This window comes from Podarcis filfolensis, assembly GCF_964270895.1.
Source record: "Podarcis filfolensis genome assembly, chromosome: 14".
Taxonomy (NCBI): Eukaryota; Metazoa; Chordata; class Lepidosauria; order Squamata; family Lacertidae; genus Podarcis; species Podarcis filfolensis.
Window position 1 is genome coordinate 2,817,627 of NC_139616.1, and position 18,196 is coordinate 2,835,822.

The following is an 18,196-nucleotide window of genomic DNA, read 5'->3' on the forward strand; positions in this document are numbered from 1 at the left end:
ATGAGAGTGCCCAACAGGTGGAGCCAAATAACCCCCCCCCCCATTTTGCAGTCATCGGTATAAATGATATCTGAGCAGTTTATATCAAGAAATGAGGCTGATAAGCAGCAGTTCTGCCTGGCCTCTGAGCATCGACTGCCTCAGGCTAGTTGGAAGGTGGCTGGAGCCAGGCTGGAGTGTTTTATTGTTGAGCACGAGCTGCTTTGGAGCAAGTGGCATCTCCTGAATGTGGAGGGAGCAGCGTTAGGCTGGAGCAGAACCTTTTCAGTGGTTGCCCCAATGCTGTGGAACTACTTGCTCCTCAGAGAGGTTTGGCAGGCACAATTCGCTTGGCAGGCTTTTTTTTAAGTGTTCTTGGGTTTGTTTCTTTGGAATTTTATTGATTCTGTGGTCTTACATTGCATACTATTATGGGTAGCACTAGTAGTTGATTAGATATCAATCATTATTCTCTGGGTGAACCTGCAAGTCTTGAATAAAAATCCTCAGAATAATGATTTTGCATCCTGTTGGTTGTTGTTTTTCTGCTAAACAAACTTAAAGATCCCAAGAATCCTCCTCCCCAAAAATGTGTTTTGCAGGTTGCAAAGCTTGTGCGCCTTTAGGAAAGCACACTTGTTTTTATTTTCCCCTTGTGGGAAGAACAAGACACATACTATGAAACTGGCTTCATCAGGCAGCCATTGCATCTGAATTTTTCAGTGATTAAAAATGCAGATCCAAGTTGGACTGCTTGGATATCACCTGTAACAATTCAGTCAGGTAATTGAGTTCTGCATCCCATCCCCTTTTCTCTACACAAACCCCAAATAAGGAAACCATGTCCTCATTTTTTCTGATGAGTAATGTCTACAAAAGATTACATCAGAATCAGCCTTGTTCTAAAAGTGTTTTTAAGTGTTTTTATCATTGCTTTCCTCTGGTTGGAGCCAACAGGCCACCTGGCTTGCACTCATTTGCTCTGGTTTGATTTGGCACTGGCTGCAAATCTTTGCATCTTGCAATTTCTGTTTAGGATGGAAATGTAACTAAAAAGAGTTGGCTCTCCCTAGGGACCTAGAGCTTAACATGGCAGATTTCATGTATGTGATTTAAGTGGGAAAGGCTGAGGGCACGGCTCAGGGCATAGGATGTAAAAAACCAAATGGATGCAAACCCTTAGTCCTCCTTCAGCCCACTCCCTTAAAGCAGTTCTTTGAAACCTACTGAGAAACTTCTCCTTCTCTCTCTGAATCATCTTTTCAGCTGGTGGAAGTCAAAGGCCCCAATGATCGCCTTTCTCACAAGCAGATGATATGGCTTGCCGAGTTGCAGAAGCTGGGTGCAGCAGTGGAAGTTTGCCATGTGGTTGCAAGCGGATCTAAAAGTAAACGCTTGAGCTGAGACTCTATTGTGGTTGCTGGGCTCAAGGCCAGAGTAACAAAATAAAAGCCTGACACATTTCACAGTTTTCGTTCCTTTAGCATGCAGCTGCTAAGACGACACAAATTCAGATGTCATTCTGAGAAAGGATGTGGCTTTTCATTTTCATGGGAATCCTCTGAATTAAGTTAACTTCTGCACCCTTTCTTGCACATAGCAGCCCTGGCTGATTCTCCTTGTTCCAACAGCCCTCTAGAAATCAAGCATTGCCTCAGCTAAACCTGGCAGCTGCCTGCTGTCTCATGCTAGGAGGAGTGTCTCAGCTACACAGGTTTAGACAAAATGCAGCAGGCTTGTGTTTCTTTCTGGAAACAACACTGCTAGGTGGTGGCTCAGCTCAATGCAAAGTGGTAGTGGTGACCTTGACGTCACACCATGTGGCGCATAGCCATTCCTGCAAAAGCCCTGGCCTTTGCAGTTGGCTGGGACAACCACAGCAAAGGGCTCTTGGGTATGTTTAACACCCTTCCTTGCCCTTTTCCTAAATACAAGTCAAAGACACTCTTCCAAAAGAGTCTTTAATTATTATTGCATTTTTCTGCAATCTTATGTATTAAGCTTCGGGTGGCATTTGCCAAAGTCAGACTGAGCTTGGGGGGGGGGGGGAATAGCCATGACTTGCAGTCCCACTCTTGCAGGGCAGTCCAACCTCTCGGACCAAGTGGGCTGCAAGAGTACTTTGACAAAGAACCCACAGGTCACTCACTGAATTCAATTTCCATATTGTAAATTAAAGTGTAATATGTGCAATTAATTGCAAATTTATAATTAAAGGCACAATTCATGGATTTGATACATTTATTAAGGAGAATTTAATGCAAATATTATAGTAAAAGGCTATGTGCTGCCTCCCTGCCCTCCGCAGAACACACAACTGTTACGGGAAGGCTGGGAGAAAGGAACAGGAGAACCAACAGCAGTGGTTGCTGCTGCCATTGTTAACTTCACAGACACACAGAGACTCCAGCGCCCCCGCCAGACACTGTAGGACAGCAGTCTCCTGCTCTGCCCACCTGCTGCCCTCCAGATGCTGCTGTCCCCGCCTCCCAGCATCCTCAACAAGGACTGACAATAAGTAGGGATGACAGACCAGCAACATTTGGAGGGCGTTGTTGTAAAGGTTACCTATTGAACTTGTTTACTAGGGAGTAAGTCCCATTTATTCCAATGGGTCTTACTCCAGAGTAAGCATGCCTGGGATTACAGCCTATGTGGCCTTAACAAAAGTTCATCCATGGGGCCTTATGATAGAGAAGCAGCCCGAAGGGTCTGCATGAGCATGCACAGCCAACTGGTTTGCCATCCTGCTCTCTCCCCTCCACTTACCTGAGCTGCTCTTGGTTCAAGGATGAAAGCCACCAAGAAGCCACCCACCATGTTGCAACAAAGTAACCCATGGTACAAGTCATAAACATGGAACTTTGGTTGCTGTACAGCACTGTGCCGGAAAGGAGGAAGAGGGGAAATGTTGTCCTTCACAGGCCATAACAATTCAGTCTCTAGTACACCTATGCAACAGCAAGAGCTGCTCCATCGCCTGGCTCTCCAATGCTGGGGGCTGCGGCAGAGGCATCTAGTTGTTTGAAAAGACAGGACTCTTGCTCGTGCCCCACAGCTGCTGCTCTTCTGGATGAATTCCAAGGGCCACCAAAAAGGCATTGTGGGCTACATGTGGCCCACAGGTTGGGCCACCCTGCTGAAGGTCCTCAATTGCAGGGATCTGAGAATGACTTAGAGGGGATACTACCTTTTGCTTGTTTAGAGTTTTGTTAAAGAACAGTATCCCATCTTAAACAAAACTGTTAAACTACTGCAAGCCTTATTTAAAAAACAAAAAATGCCCTCTTTTTTAGCAGAGAGGCTTTTAAGGGTTTTGTCATTGCAGTGTTTTAACACATGTAGCTTTTGTGTATTTTAAACTAGAATCATAGAATTGTAGGGTTGGAAGGGACCAAAGGGTCATTTAGTCAAACCACCTGCAATACAGGAATCTTGGCTAAAGCATCCCAGATAGCCATCCAACCTGCTTAAAAACCTCCATGGCAGGAAAGCCCACAACCTCCAGAGGGAGTCCATTCCACTGTCAAACAGCTCTTACCACCAGAGAGTTCTTCCTGATGTCTGGTTCAAGTCCTACACTCCAGAAGAGGAGAAAACAAGCTTGCTCCCTCTTCCATGTGGCAGCCCTTTAGGTACTTGAAGATGGCTATCATATCTCCTGTCTCTTCTTTCCCAGGCTAAACATACCCAGCTCCTTCAAGCGTTTTTCTTAAGGCTTAGTTTCCAGACCCCTGATCATCTTGGTCTCCCTCTTCTGCACACGTTCCAGCTTTTCAACATCCTTCTTAAATTGTGGTGTCCAGAATTGAACACAGGACTGCAGATGTGGTCTGAGCAAGGCAGAATAGAGTGCCTTGATCTGGACACTATAATTCTGTTGATGCAGCCTAGAATAGCATTAGCTTTTTTTGCTGCTGCATCACACTGTTAGCTCATGTTTACCTTGTGGTCCACTAAGACCCCTAGATTCTTTTCACAGGGACTACTGGCAAGCCAGGTGTCTCCCATCTTATATTTTTGCAGCTGATTATTCCTGCCTAAATGTAGAAGCTGACATTTGTCCCAATTGAAATTAATTTTGTTGGTATGGTCTCTGTTCTCCAATCTTACTCAAATATTTAAGGCTGAGGTAATTTTGAATTCTGATTCTGTCTTCTTCGGCACTAGCTACCCCTCCCAGTTTGGTCATCTGCAGAATTGGTGAACTAGGGTTAAGTTCTAGACTACAGCAAGGGAATTCTGAAGTGCAGAAACCTGAAACTGCTAAATCCCTACTTCAGACGTTTTCCCTCCATACTCAAGCATGTGACTGAAAACAGTCCTCAAGTGTTTTCCTACTTTGTAAGAATGTTTGTTCCTTCTCTCTGCCGGCACTTAGTCTTTTTTCCTGTTCTTGCAAAGACAAGCAAGTGACAGGAGCAGAGCTCTCAGCTCTGCCCCACTGTAAATGGGTCACTGCCAATTTATGAAGGCTTGGCTGCCAATACCACCCCCCCCCCGGAAAAACACTACTGGACTTTATGCTGGTGGACGTAGGGAATGTTTAAGCCAAAGTGACACTTCATAAATTCGTTGCAAAAAGGCCACAAGAGTATCCTCTTAAACGTTCTTCAAATGCACTGAACATATTTAAACCTTGTTCTCACATAGATATGTCCCATTACTCAGGTACATATGGATGGTAACTGTACTATGTAAATTAATGCACACCATTCTTAAAAAGTCGCAAATTCCACACCAACAAAGACTACACCGGAAGGTTTGTTTGTTTTTAATTACGTCTTGATTTACTTCATATTCACCACATTGACAGGTTGGGGGTTTTCTTGTATGTGTTCCTGTCAGCTTTGCTTTACTCAAGTAAGGCATTGTTTTCGGCATCAAGGCTTTAGATTCCGTTTCAAAAGGGGGGAGGGGCTCCTTCACCCTCTGAGTTGCAGGGGGTCCTGACTGCTGCAGTCAATTTTCTGATTAACAACTTCAGCCTTTAATTAAATAAAATTTTACAACAGGTTTGGTTTTGATGTATACCTTTTCTTTGGAGATTTAACAGCTAAACTGAAAGAGAATCTACAAAAACAACCACTCTAGAAACAGGATTCCTTCTGCCAATGTGAAACGCACACTTTTCAGTGGTGTCTCTTTGGTTCACGACCTGCACAAGGGGTTAAATATAATTGCACTTCCATGATAAGTTACGTAACAGTCAACTTCCACTCTGCAGTAACTAAAAGGCATTGATTTCTACGTGGACCATAATCCATTTAGAACTCCATACACCAACCCCCCCCCCTGCTTTTTTAAACAAAAAATATCCTTTAATAATTGCAGCTGCATTTTGCTTGTTGCTAGGGTGAAAAAAAATACAAAAATAAGCATCTATTCTTTTCTACACTTACAAAAAATTCCTAAAAAGGTACCTGGTTTTAGAAAGTACAATCCCTTTGGATTGTGCCCACCTACAAGCCCCCTTTTGAACTGAGTGAAGGCATTGCATATAGCAGAGGGGGCTGGCTGAAGCCTGACAGTTCATAGGCAGTTCATAGCCCTTTAGATAAGCAATGGAGCCTGGATTTCCTCAATCAAGGACTTGCTGCAATTTACCTCGGGGTTTTGTGAAGGTTTAAACGTCTGCTTGCTACCCAGAAGGCAAGTCACCTGTCTTCCACCCTGCCCTGTGGTACCGCTGCATCAAAAAGCGTGGGTAGCCACTCCCAGCCCACTTCAGTCAAACCACAGAGACTTCTCTGTATGTCGTCATATGACGGGGCAGGAGAGGGAGGGGCAACAACTCCACCATAACTATGGGATTACAAGACTGCAAGGCTAGATCAGAAAGCACTGCTCACCGGCCCCACTCCACTACTTCCTTGATTTCTGATTGTAGGACTCACAGCATTTTGCCCAGTTAAAAACATCACAGGCCCGGTACTCCAAAGTTCAGGCTCTCCTGCGAAACAGGCTTCCTTCCCAGTCTCTTTCACTTACAGTAGTACGAACCTGGGCAGCCATCCAGGCACTGTTGGCCTGGAGTTAAGCGTATAAACCTGGCTTAGCTTACTCTAGTCTTAAAGCCATTTGTTCTAATCCATTGGGTATGGACAGTTTATAGGCAGCAATTCTTAAAGGCAAAGTTCAGTAACATCAAAAGGATAAAAAGGGCACAGGCTACAAAAATGCACTTTAAAAAAAACTCCTGTAAGGAAGGGACACATGTCTCAAACGTTAAAACACCTTACTCAGTAATTCTTGCAAAGTATATTCATCCAACTTTCAGTTAATTAGCAAAATTTGGTACATCTGAAATGTAATTAAGACTATTAGGCATTAAGTAAAAATCAATATAAAGTCACCTTAATAAAGTCTATGATCTGGTACAAAGAGAACTGGTATACAAACTGGACATGTGATGAAATTTAACACTAGGGGAACAAAGCTTTGTCCATTCTAACAAGACACTAAACTTGTGAAGAGAAGCGCCTTGGACAGGTAGCCAATACTGATCAGCCCTTGCCTGTTTTCCAGTGAAACTAGTCTACCTGACTTTCACTTAGTGGAAGCTTGGTCAAGTGTGCAAAGGGGTGTGTGTGTACAGTATTTTACAGACACCCAATGCAACTGGTGCTCAATGGGCTGGGCATGCTGAAGATGGCACTGCATGCCCAACATCCCAGTCTGATCCAAGTCTTTTGCTCTCTCTCTCTCTCTCACACACACACAGCTCCTGTAAACAGAGAAGCCTTCTGATCTGCAGCGAGTGAGGCAGCCTGGCTTTAAACAAACCCTAAACCCTGCCAGACAATTGAGCAGCAGAAGGGCAGTTTTCCACTTGGCTTTTACATGCATGCTTTGGATCAGGGGCAGAATGTGCAAAAGCTAAGAGACCTGGAAGGGGTAGCTGGGGAAAAGGGGCATGATGCTCTACTGTAGAGCTGATTTTGCACAAAAACAAGTCACTTTCTGGATGTTGGCACATGCCACTGAAGACACTGCATAAACTAGCTGACCACTTTTGAATGTGAATCTTAGTCCACCTTCATGACCACGTGTGAAATGAAGCAACAGTATGGTACTCGGTAAGTAAACTGGGATGTTACTGGCATGGGAATAAAGCCCAAAAAACTCTTAATATATCAAGGTTTTCTAGTTAATTCTTTCATACACCACTATCCCACACATTCCACATGCCATTTTGTTTTGGCCATTAAAAAAAATCAGCATCCACTGAGCACCAAACTTGACCTTAAAATAAAAATTTAAATACAAGTACAGGCATCTTCTTTGAAAGACATTTTACAGCAATCTTAATTTGGGCCTAAGATCTTCCACCTAATATTCTGTACCCACTGAGTTAAATATATACTTCACTGGTACTCTCATTAAGTTTTCTATTCCTGATCACAAAGTCAAAGAATAAGATGCTTTTGGAAACGTCCATAAATTGTGGTATGAATGAGATTCTGGAAATGGATACTACTAATGTGTAGCCTATTAGCGTACCACATTAGAGTAATTGAATTCCATGATGGAGAGAGAGAAATCTTACTTCAAAAGCAAGAAAAGGCACTTTTAAGGTTATAATCGACTGACATTATTTTGAGGTTTGTTCAGCTGTAATGACACCAAACTATGGTAATGAGATTGGCAGCTAATTCTCCTCTCCACTTTAACTATGGTTAGTGCTACCAAGGACTCCTTTCATCCTAGCGGATGGAACTGACACCTACTTTGAAACCACAGCTGCTGATCCTAGGTGAAGGGGGAATCCTTTAGGCCAAGCTAACCCAGCTGCCAGTGTACGCCTTAACCATAAGTTAAAGCAAACCCCAGTTGAGGGACTGGGGTAGTGAGGTCAGCACACGTTGTCCTATAGGCAGGTTTTGTAAACTAAAAGGCAGTTTCAGATACTAAATGAAAAGAGGAAAAATGCTCATGGACTAAACTAGATCTCTCCACCATTCCCACAGCCAACCTGATCAAGATGAACACTTTAATTTATTTCAACGGGAAAGGTGCTTTTATAAAGTACCATTGAAATAAATAGGATTTAAAAGTCCCTACCCTCAGCTGAATCATGCCATGAATTTGAAACATGACTGACAAAATTTGTGGCTCTTATATTTGAACCAATTGTAGCGATCAAATTTGATGCAGCAACTTTTTTGACTCTAATGTCTGTCTTCATCTGTTAATTCATCCAAGCTGACAAGAGATGTGCTTCAAATCAGCAGCAGGGAATAGTAGCTTTGGGACACAAACAAAACACAGTCAGACCTTAGATTGTGGTGTGTTTGTGGGGAGACTAACCTCAAATGGTATGTGCCTTAGTTATTGGACTGCTGAAGAAAAATGAAACAAAACCCAAATAAAAATAAAAATTGTGCGATCTGAAAGCATGACACAGCTGCTTTTAAATACTTTGTGCAAAACATAAGTAACCTTAGTATATAAAGCTATTACAGTTTCTGGTGCTGTGGTTAGCAGTGTGCTGCAAAAAATGATGTGTCAGTCTCTTCTCCTTGTCTCCCTTCTATGTCTCTAAAGACATCAGTCTTCATTGGCAAGTGTCTCTGTGGACAACCAGATTTTGGCACCACTTAAGAATTTGCTCAGTGGTGTTCCCAAAATACTCCGTCGGCAGAGATTCCCTACAGGAGAAAATGGGAAAGAGGAAGAAAGGAAGTCTGGGGTTGTGGAAGAATCATTGAGCCCATTTGCTCTGAAGTACATCCGGCTTTGATCGAGTTCAGAAGTGTTAGTGAGCAAAGGTGGGGTACCGCTGTGTTGCCTCAGACACCGGTTCAGAACATCTACTTCATCTGCTAATAAAGAGATTTTATGGAAGGCAGTAATGAAGCCACCACTGTTGATCTGGGCCTCAGGGATCCAGCGGAAGTAGCAGAGTTTCCAGAGTTTGATTTGTGTTCCAGAGAGATGGGGCAGGATTACACCATGCAGGTCGACTGGCTTAGAAAACCACTCTCTGAAATATTGCTCCATGCCATTGGTGGTGGTATCCGTATGGTGAAGAAAGTCTGGTTTCAGTTTTAGTATTAGGGAATTTCTTCTTGGAAGAAAGTCTTGCTCGCTGATAATACCGTTCTTCAGGGAGGGCGGGAGGCCCCTGAGTGTTGAACTGTAGTTCTTCTGGGAAGGGAAAAGTTAGTAAAATACCTTCAGTTTCCCATCAGGTTCAACTTGATCTCCACGGAGCTCTAGTTACAGTTAAGTAGACCCTACCCCCATCCCTGGAATAATTACTTCTAGATACTATTAATATAGCCCAAAATGATGGACTTCTATTCTTCCATGAATTTGTCAAATCTCCTTTGGAAAAATCAGCACAATTTGCAATAACAGATGCCATATAATAATGAAGTACTTTCTGGGGCCAAAAAGGTAATGAGACAAAGCTGCATGTGAAACTTTCCATTAGCTTTCCATTAGCAAGAGCATATGCAATCCTTCACCAGGATGAAATAGTGGATAATTCCTGGTTATATGGAGAGCAAACCTGATTATCTATGCAAGTATTTTAGTCACTTCCACTATTTTTTTTCTAGTAGAGGGTTCTAAAAGATAACCACACTAATATGGAATTTCATGCAGGTCAGTGTTTAAAGTGCTGTGTCTAATCTGTCTGCTTGTTAAAAAAATGGTTCCATTATTAAAAACACACACATGTAAGGTAAAAACTAGCTACCCTTTTATTATGTCAGCAGAAGATATGTGTGAACTTGAAAAAGTAACTGGTCCAATACTATTATCTCCCTTATTTTTCTATTATCCCATGACCTAAGAAACAGTTCTGAGAAATAACTTTGCAATAAATGCAGTACTCACACAAAGAAACCTTGGAAATAGGGCCCTAAAAGTAACTTCTCTACTGGATGTGGACGACTAGGGCTCTCTTTTCCAGCAGCTTGCTTTGTTTCTATGCTGGGTGCAGAGGAGGCAGGGAGACCCCCCCCCCCCCCGCAAGCTCATTCACCTATGACATGGGCTTTTGTGTGAGCTCTGGCTGGTGGACTACTGCATAAGAGGCAAGACTGCTCTGAAAAAATCACTGAAACCAGTGCTTTTTTCCTGGGGGTACTCAGTACCTGCCCTTAAAAACAGAAGAAAAGCACTGACTGAAACACTGCAACGAAACACCCACCGGCCCAGCTCATGGGCTCTGTATGTATTACGACATCCCAATTGGGAATGAATGATTTGCGGAAGCCACCCATCAGTTTCCTTCTCCCTCCTCTAACTATATTCTCCTAGCAGACATTGTCAGTAGGTAGGCAGCCCTCAGATTCCCTCATTCACTATCTCTGAATCATGTGGTGATTGGAGGCAACCAAGCATACACTGCTTTCCTTGGTAGTTAAGGTCAAAACCACTAACCATGTTGAGGGTGGGGAATCACCTGCTAGAAAACTGCTTTACCTGGAAAGTTGAAGCAGAGTTCTCATGAACAATGTAGTATGAAATAAATGCAAGTATCACCACTTCATTACCTGAAGATCCTGCGAGAGGACAAAGACTTGTTTGTTCTCACTTGCCCCAGAGGGCAAGGCAAGATCTAATGGACTTGTTTCAGGACAGGATTTGAGTTGAACATTGGGAGAAGCTTCTTGAGCCAGTTACATAGATGGGATCTCCCTTACTGGAGATTTTCAAACGGCGACTGGGCAGCCCAGTGCTGGGAATGCTCTCATTCTGGATTTCCTGCATTGGCCAGTGAGTTGGGACTAGATGTGTTGCCCCTGTTTCAGTTCTTTCATTTTCTCCAGCAGGATACTGCTGGGCTGCACAAGGGCACTGGCCCAGTGCACTGAAAATGGATCCCGTTCCAACAGCAATGAGGTACCATCTTTGCAGCAGCTAAACTGCAGCACCACTGGCATAGCTGGACTGACTCACTGGTCCATTCTTACCTTTGATCGCTTAAAGTATTTCACAGCCCCATTGTGCACACACGGTGCACTCTTCCCAATGTACAAGGGGTTGTGGAAGAGCATACGATCCCTCACAGTGTGCTGAAGAGACCAATCCCAAACAGAAGGAAATCTGAGGCCTTTCTCATCACCTAGCTGGATGTTTTTGCTTATGGCAAATTCCTGAAAGAAAGAAAATTCAGATAAGTTCACATATATACACACACAACCCCACTTCACCAATAAATATGAAACTCTTTCTTTGCAGAAAAATAAGATCCTGCATTCCCCCCTCTTTTTATGGTAATGGAACACAAAGGATTTTTTTGTGATGCTTTGCTTAATGATTTATTGGATTTTGATATGAACTGATTCTTTTCATTGTGAATTTATTATTGTAGCTTCTGTGAACTGCTTAGAGATTTTGTTATATTTATATTACATTATTAAAATGAATGAGGCCAAACATTGTGGCATCTATGGACATCTGAGGAGAGAGAAGAAAGCCACGTTACTGGGTGATGCCTTAAAAGAGTTTTGGCAGAATTTAAACACAATTCTTCCAATTGCTAAAGCCTTCTTGAAGTAGGTTAATGAAATTCTTCAACTTTGAAACAGTCTCTTATGCTCTTTCTAATTTATGATATTAAGTTCAACTGAATGACCTCCTTGAAATCAACAGCAGGCAACCTAACAAGCCCCTTTTGGCTTCCTCTAGAGCCAGACCAATATATTGTCAAATAAGCCTTCTCCCTGAGGAATGCTACTTTCCCTTTCCCTGTCTGTTACAGAGGGGAACTGCAAGGTGACAAAGCCTGTCCCTTGCTTCTCCTCCCCCAGCTCCAATGGCACAGCTATAGCTGCATACCCCCCCTCCCACTGTGTTGTGTGTCGAGAATAAAAGGAAAAGTACAGAAATCATGCACAGCATTAGGGAGGAAGTGCCTTGCAGGCCTCTGCATTGGAGACCCCAGAACTATTCAGACAAAATATTTTCCACGGTTCCCCAGTATACAAATGTGGCTGTGTCTCAACCTATCCCATAAGAATCCTAACTTTTTAAAAAGGTATTTTTGCATTTGTGCTCGAAGAATTCAAGAAAAATGGTAAGGAACAAAGGCAAAATAAAACCCAAACTTTCTACCTATATTGAAATCTATTGATCACAATGGCTTTCTCCCAGATGGTTTTGCTGAAGGTTTCTCTCAAGTTGATGGTTAACAATTTAGGGCAAGAATACCACAGGACCAAAGTGCAACTTGTTCCTCGCATGTGGCATTAGCAATGTTGATGACAAATACCACTACTGTTAATTAAAACTCAATATACAAATAAGAAATCAGCAGAGTCTATTTTTTGGTCCTTAATGTGCCAACTGCTCTTCCATCTCATAGCTGTGAGCTACAATCCCTTGTTGACACAAGAGTTAAGAGGCTTCCACCTTGACTACTGGAGGTGGTTTTCCAGCTTCCTAACCATGTGTTGCAGCTTCTACTTGAGGTCAGACAATGTTGAGCACCCACCGTGCTTTGCTTCACTCTCTGATGTGGAGAGTTGAAGAGGAAGGTACCAAACAGCGAGATCCGCGTGCTGTCGTACAATATCGTCAAGTAAGCTTCAGAAAATTCAAAGGCTGATGGGTATTGCTCAAGCAGTTGCCAGACACAGTCCAGGAACATCAAAAATAAGGGAGACTGGAGTGGGAGGGAAATGATAGGAAGATGTTACACGCAGAAGACTTATGCAAGTTTGCTCAAGCCCTACATTTACTGCAGTCACCATTAAATCAATGCTGAGATTATTATTACATAAATATAATGCACTACAAAGCAAATGTACAAACTGGAGTAACATATATGGAAATGCCTACTTTACATTCAAGTACCTCTGACTAGAGCCAGTAGTCTGTAACTTAGCTGTTTGAACTATAGTGAACCATGAAATCTAGTTTTCTGCCTGGCAGACAGCTCTTCATTCAGATTTTTTTAGAGGACATAAATGTTTCCTTAAATTAAAATTCTGTCTGTCATGGTTACAGAATTTTTTATTTTATTTTTAATTGTGAAAATAGTGCTTGTTGAAGCCTATGCTAGGAGTGATGTCAGATTTCTCATGGCTTGGGAGGAGAGAATTTTATTTCAAAGCACCAATGTACTAGGGTCCCAAATCACTCTTCCCCTGATTTTAACTAGCTGCATTTTTTAATTTCTGCTAAACCACTGTTTCAGCCAACACTGGGCTTTTAGGCTCTATTTTGTAATTCTCTGTCTTGCATGGCTCTAAGATTAGCTGCAACAAAGCTTGTACCTAGCTACCAATTCCATTAGAACAAAAAGTCTAGTTCTAATCCCACACGATTCTATAAACTTCAGGACTTTTGATTCTTCATAGGGCTTGCTTGTACAATCTATTATTGTGCACAGCCACTTCTGAAGCAGATTTGTTTAAAATTTCATGGAACAGCTGAAAACTTTTGGTAAGATAAGACACCAATGAGCATGTCAATAGTCACAGGGTGGAATTTGTAGTCCCACAGAGAAACCATAAGACTCAGGACAGTCAGAAATATGAGAACACCCTGAAATTCTTTGCTTGTGTCGACAGGGGCCATCTAGGATAAAACCCTATAGTATCAACCTGAAGGCAATAATTTCTGATTCTGATTGTGTAAATCAAACCTCAAATTAGCAATGCTTGTTCAAGGCTTTTGATACCATCAACCACAGTATCTTTCTAGAGTGGCTGCCCAAGTTAGGGGTGGGTGGCACCGCCTTGCGGTGGTTCCGATCCTACATGGATGTCATTTCCAGAGGGGAATGCTCTTTGGCTTCAATGTGGAGCCTTCAATGTGGAGTTTCTCAGGGTTCATGCTGTTTAACATCTACATGAAACTGCTGAGTGGGGTCATCAAGAGTACATTGGCAGCAATATGCTGATGGCACACAGCTCTACGTCTCTTTTACATCTGCCAGTGTGCATGCTGGACCATTGTCTTGCCTTGGTAATGGACTGGATGAGAACCAAAAAACTGAAGCTCAATCCAGATAAGACTTGGAGACTGTTAGTGGGAGATTTCCTAGACTGGATGGCTGAGAGATTGCCTGCTCTTGATGGGGTTACACTGCCTCTGAAGAAACAAGTATGTAGCTTGGGGGCCTTCTGGATCTTTTGCTGTTGCTTGAGGTTCAGGTGGCCTCAGTGGTGTGGAGTGCTTTCCATCAGCCCTTTGGCTGGTGGCCCAGGTGCAACTCGTATCTAGACAAGGATAGCCTAACTTCTTTCATCTATACTCTGTTTTTTTTTAAAAAAAAATATTTATTTCTTTTCCAACAATTTAAACACTACAAAACAAAATAAACCATACAATTAAACTAACAAAACAAAATAAAAACAATTTAAAACACACCAAACAATTTCAATATCTTATCTTTCATTCACTTATTTCAGCGACCTCCTCACACCTCCCTTTTTGTATTCCACTTCTATTAATTGTTTCAGCAATTCCTTTCCATCTTCCTCTGTTTTCTATCCTATAATTATCTTAACATATTCTAACCTTATTTTTTCCTTTAATACTCTAATAATCTATTTATACTTAATTCCTTATAGCATTTCTACTAAAGCCATATAACTTCATTTCCATATTTTTCTAACATTCATTAATTTTACAGTATTTCTGTAAATAGTCTTTAAACTTTTCCCAATCTTCTTCCACCAACTCTTCTCCCTGGTCTCGGATTCTGCCAGTCATTTCCGCCAGTTCCATATAGTCCATCAACTTCATCTGCCATTCTTCCCGGGTGGGTAGATCTTGTGTCTTCCAATACTTCGCGATAAGTATTCTTGCTGCTGTTGTTGCATACATAAAAAAAGTTCTATCCTTCTTTGGCACCAATTGGCCGACCATGCCCAGGAGAAAGGCCTCTGGTTTCTTCAGGAAGGTATACTTAAATACCTTTTTCATTTCATTATAAATCATCTCCCAGAATGTCTTAATCCTTGGGCATGTCCACCAAAGGTGAAAGAATGTACCTTCAGTCTCATTACATTTCCAACATTTATTATCGGGCAGATGATAAATTTTTGCAAGCTTGACTGGTGTCATGCATAAATCATTTTCATTAAATTTTCTCTTAGGGCATTACATGCCGTGAATTTCATACCAGTGGTCCATAACTGTTCCCAGTCAGCCATCATTATGTTATGTCCAACATCTTGTGCCCATTTGATCATAACTGATTTTACCGTTTCTTCCTGAGTGTTCCATTTCAACAGCAAGTTATACATTCTTGACAAATTCTTAATTTTTGAGTCTAACAATTCTGTTTCCAATTTTGATTTCTCCACCTGGAAGCCAACTTTTTTGTCCAAGTTGTATGCCTCCATTATTTGGTAATAAAGGAGCCAATCTCGCACTTTGTTTTTCAGTTTTTCAAAACTCTGCAGTTTTATTCTGTCTCCATCTTGTTCCAAAATTTCCCAATATTTCGGCCATTTGGCCTCCATATTGAGTTTTTTCTGTGCCTTCGCTTCCATTGGTGACAACCATCTTGGGGTTTTTCCCCCTAACAAATCCTTATATCTTATCCAAACATTAAACAATGCTTTTCTAACAATATGATTTTTGAACGCTTTATGTGCCTTTACCTTATCGTACCACAGATATGCATGCCAACCAAATGCATTATTGAAACCTTCTAAATCCAGCCCGTCAGTGTTTTCAAGACGCAACCATTCTCTCAGCCAGCAAAAAGCAGCTGATTCATAATAAAGTTTAAGGTCTGGCAGGGCAAATCCACCTCTTTCTTTAGCATCAGTTAATATCTTAAATTTTATTCGAGGCTTCTTGCCCTGCCAAACAAATCTGGAAATATCTTTCTGCCACTTCTTGAAACAGTCCATCTTATCCAAAATTTGCAATGTTTGAAACAAAAACAACATCCTTGGCAACACATTCATTTTTATCACAGCAATTCGGCCTAACAATGATAACTTCAAATTTGTCCATATTTCTTTCATCTATACTCTGGTAACTAGGGCTGGGTGATATCTGGTTTTCAACACCATGATATATCACCAGCTAAAGATCACAACACACTGATATATCACAATGTCTGAAATAAGGATGGAGCTATGTAGAGGCATTGGCTGGCTTCATGGTTTTTCCTGCATCATGATTTTTGCACGTGCACACATACGAGTCGCAATATTGCCAGGTCAAAAATTATGAATCCGATATCACATTATGGACTTCAAATGATTTATTCCCTATCTCTAGGTTAGATTACTACAATGCGTTATCTATGGGGCTGCCTCTAAAGATGGTCCAGAAACTTCAGCTAGTGCAGAATTCAGCAGCCAGGTTGCTCACTGGGACAAGACTGCTTCAGCGTATTACACCGATCTTGGCCCAACTGCACTGGCTGCCAATTAGTTTCCGGGCCCAATTCTAAGTGCTGGTTTTGATCTATAAAGCCTTAAACAGCTCAGGAGAGCAATACCTCAAGGACAGTCTCTTCCCAAAGAAGCTGACCCAGACCCTGCGATCATCTTTTGAGGCCCTTCTTTGTGCACCTCATTCATGAGAGGTCTGGAGGGTGGCAGCACAAGAATGGGGCCTTTTCTGTTATAGTTATATATATATGTTGTGAACTGCCCTGTGATATTCAGATGGTGGTATGCCAATACAATAAATAATGATAATAATAATGTTCACTTGAATAAAACTGGGAGAAAATGTTGTTGGCCCCTCAGTGGGGTTTCTAAATATATTTCCAACATACTCACTGGAGGGAAGGTTCTGTACTACTGACTATAAATTTTAAAAAATATTTTAAAGGGGGGGCGGATTTGTTTCATTAAGCACAATGCTCTTAACATGGTGCTATGCATCCCAAAAGGAGGCCAGTTCTCCCTGCTTTTTTTGCCAGCCAGAGCTGCCCAAGGAAGTTGAGGTTTCAACTGTATTCCTGACCTGAAGGCACAGTCCAAATCTTGACAATTCAAATAATTCCCTTCAACACATTCCAGCATCTCCCAAACTTAAAACCATTCTCAAATAATTACAGCCCTGAAAGAAAAGTGCATCTTCTCATCTCTCTGTGCATTTCCCAATCCATCACTCTTCTGGCCTCCTGCCCTCAGAGATTTCCCCAAATCCTGTTATTTCCTTGGAATAGTCCATTTCAAATGTATAAAAAAGGTAAAGGTAAAAGACCCCTGACAGTTAAGTTGAGTTGTGGACAACTCTGGGGTTGCGGCACTCATCTCGCTTTACTGGCCGAGGGAGCTGGCGTACAGCTTCTGGGTCATGTGGCCAGCATGACTAAGCCGCTTCTGGAGAACCAGAGCAGCGCACGGAAACGCCGTTTACCTTCCTGCTGGAGCGGTACCTATTTATCTACTTGCACTTTGACGTGCTTTCAAACTGCTAGGTTGGCAGGAGCAGGGACCAAACAACGGGAGCTAACCCCGTCGCGGGGATTCGAACTGCTGACCTTTTGATCGGCAAGCTCAAGGCTCAGTGGTTTAGACCACAGCGCCACACGTTATTAAGCTTAAGTACCTCTTTGTCAGATTTCTTCAGGTGGTTACACCTATCTAGAAACGGGTACCCTGCCATGACCCACTCCTTCTGAATCAGGCTCTGGAAACCAGCAATGGTCCGGAAATAGGGATCCAGCATCACTTGAATGAGCGAAGCCACACAGCAGCTCAGGTCGCGCCCTTCTTCCTCTGTAGTTGACATTTGTAACAGTGATATAAAAAAGGAAATATGAAGTGAGTGGGGGGAAAAGATGTTAACAACAATACAAATAGCACAGGGTCATGGGCTTTGTTTTTATAATGCTTTTCGAACGGACCTCAAAGCCACTGACAAAATATTATCAATCCTATAAGCATCAGTTTTAGAATGTTACAATAAAATGGTAACACACCTGCTTGCTCAGAACTGTGTTTATTTAGTTGTTAATCAGTACAGTGTTTGTTTTTGGAGAAGAGGAAGTCAGTAATGGGCTGCCTATATTACCAGCACCTCTTCATACTCAAGAAGGGTTACCTTTTTAACACCACCTCTGAACAGTAAAGTTTCCAAAAATCATAAAGGCAAAGCCTCCTATTCTAACCTGCTACTGGGTTCTGGGAGCTTTTTAAGACTATTGCGGACAATATGGCAGAAAAGGCCTCCTTGTGAGGGGACTGGGAGTCTGCCTGCACAGCTGCCTGGCAGGCACAACCCACCTATTGCACTGCCCAGGTCATGAAGCCACGAGGCCAAGGCACACCAG

At 42.3% G+C, this 18,196-nt stretch overlaps 2 protein-coding genes across 7 annotated transcripts in view; one reads left to right on the forward strand and one right to left on the reverse strand.

The window, feature by feature from the left end:
* The window catches only part of FAN1 (FANCD2 and FANCI associated nuclease 1), a 32,868-nt gene extending 27,873 nt beyond the window's left edge, over positions 1-4,995 (forward strand). For 4 of the 5 annotated variants that reach the window (XR_014541621.1, XR_014541622.1, XR_014541623.1 and 1 more), the window contains 2 exons: positions 1,246-1,830; positions 1,921-4,995. Coding sequence is in view for 1 of the 5 variants with exons in the window: in XM_083586349.1 (XP_083442475.1) it covers positions 1,246-1,383 (138 nt within the window). In the remaining 4 variants the exon portion in view is untranslated. Of the gene's footprint in view, positions 1-1,245 lie in introns of all 5 variants that reach the window. The other variant, XM_083586349.1, reaches the window with a different exon arrangement.
* The window catches only part of MTMR10 (myotubularin related protein 10), a 55,090-nt gene continuing 41,631 nt past the window's right edge, over positions 4,738-18,196 (reverse strand). For both annotated transcript variants that reach the window (XM_083586442.1, XM_083586441.1), the window contains exons 13-16: positions 17,473-17,642; positions 12,431-12,601; positions 10,908-11,090; positions 4,738-9,129 (exon numbers count right to left, since the gene is read on the reverse strand). In XM_083586442.1, the coding sequence (XP_083442568.1) occupies positions 8,530-9,129; positions 10,908-11,090; positions 12,431-12,601; positions 17,473-17,642 (1,124 nt within the window). In that variant the 3' untranslated portion in view covers positions 4,738-8,529. The remainder of the gene's footprint in view (positions 9,130-10,907; positions 11,091-12,430; positions 12,602-17,472; positions 17,643-18,196) is intronic.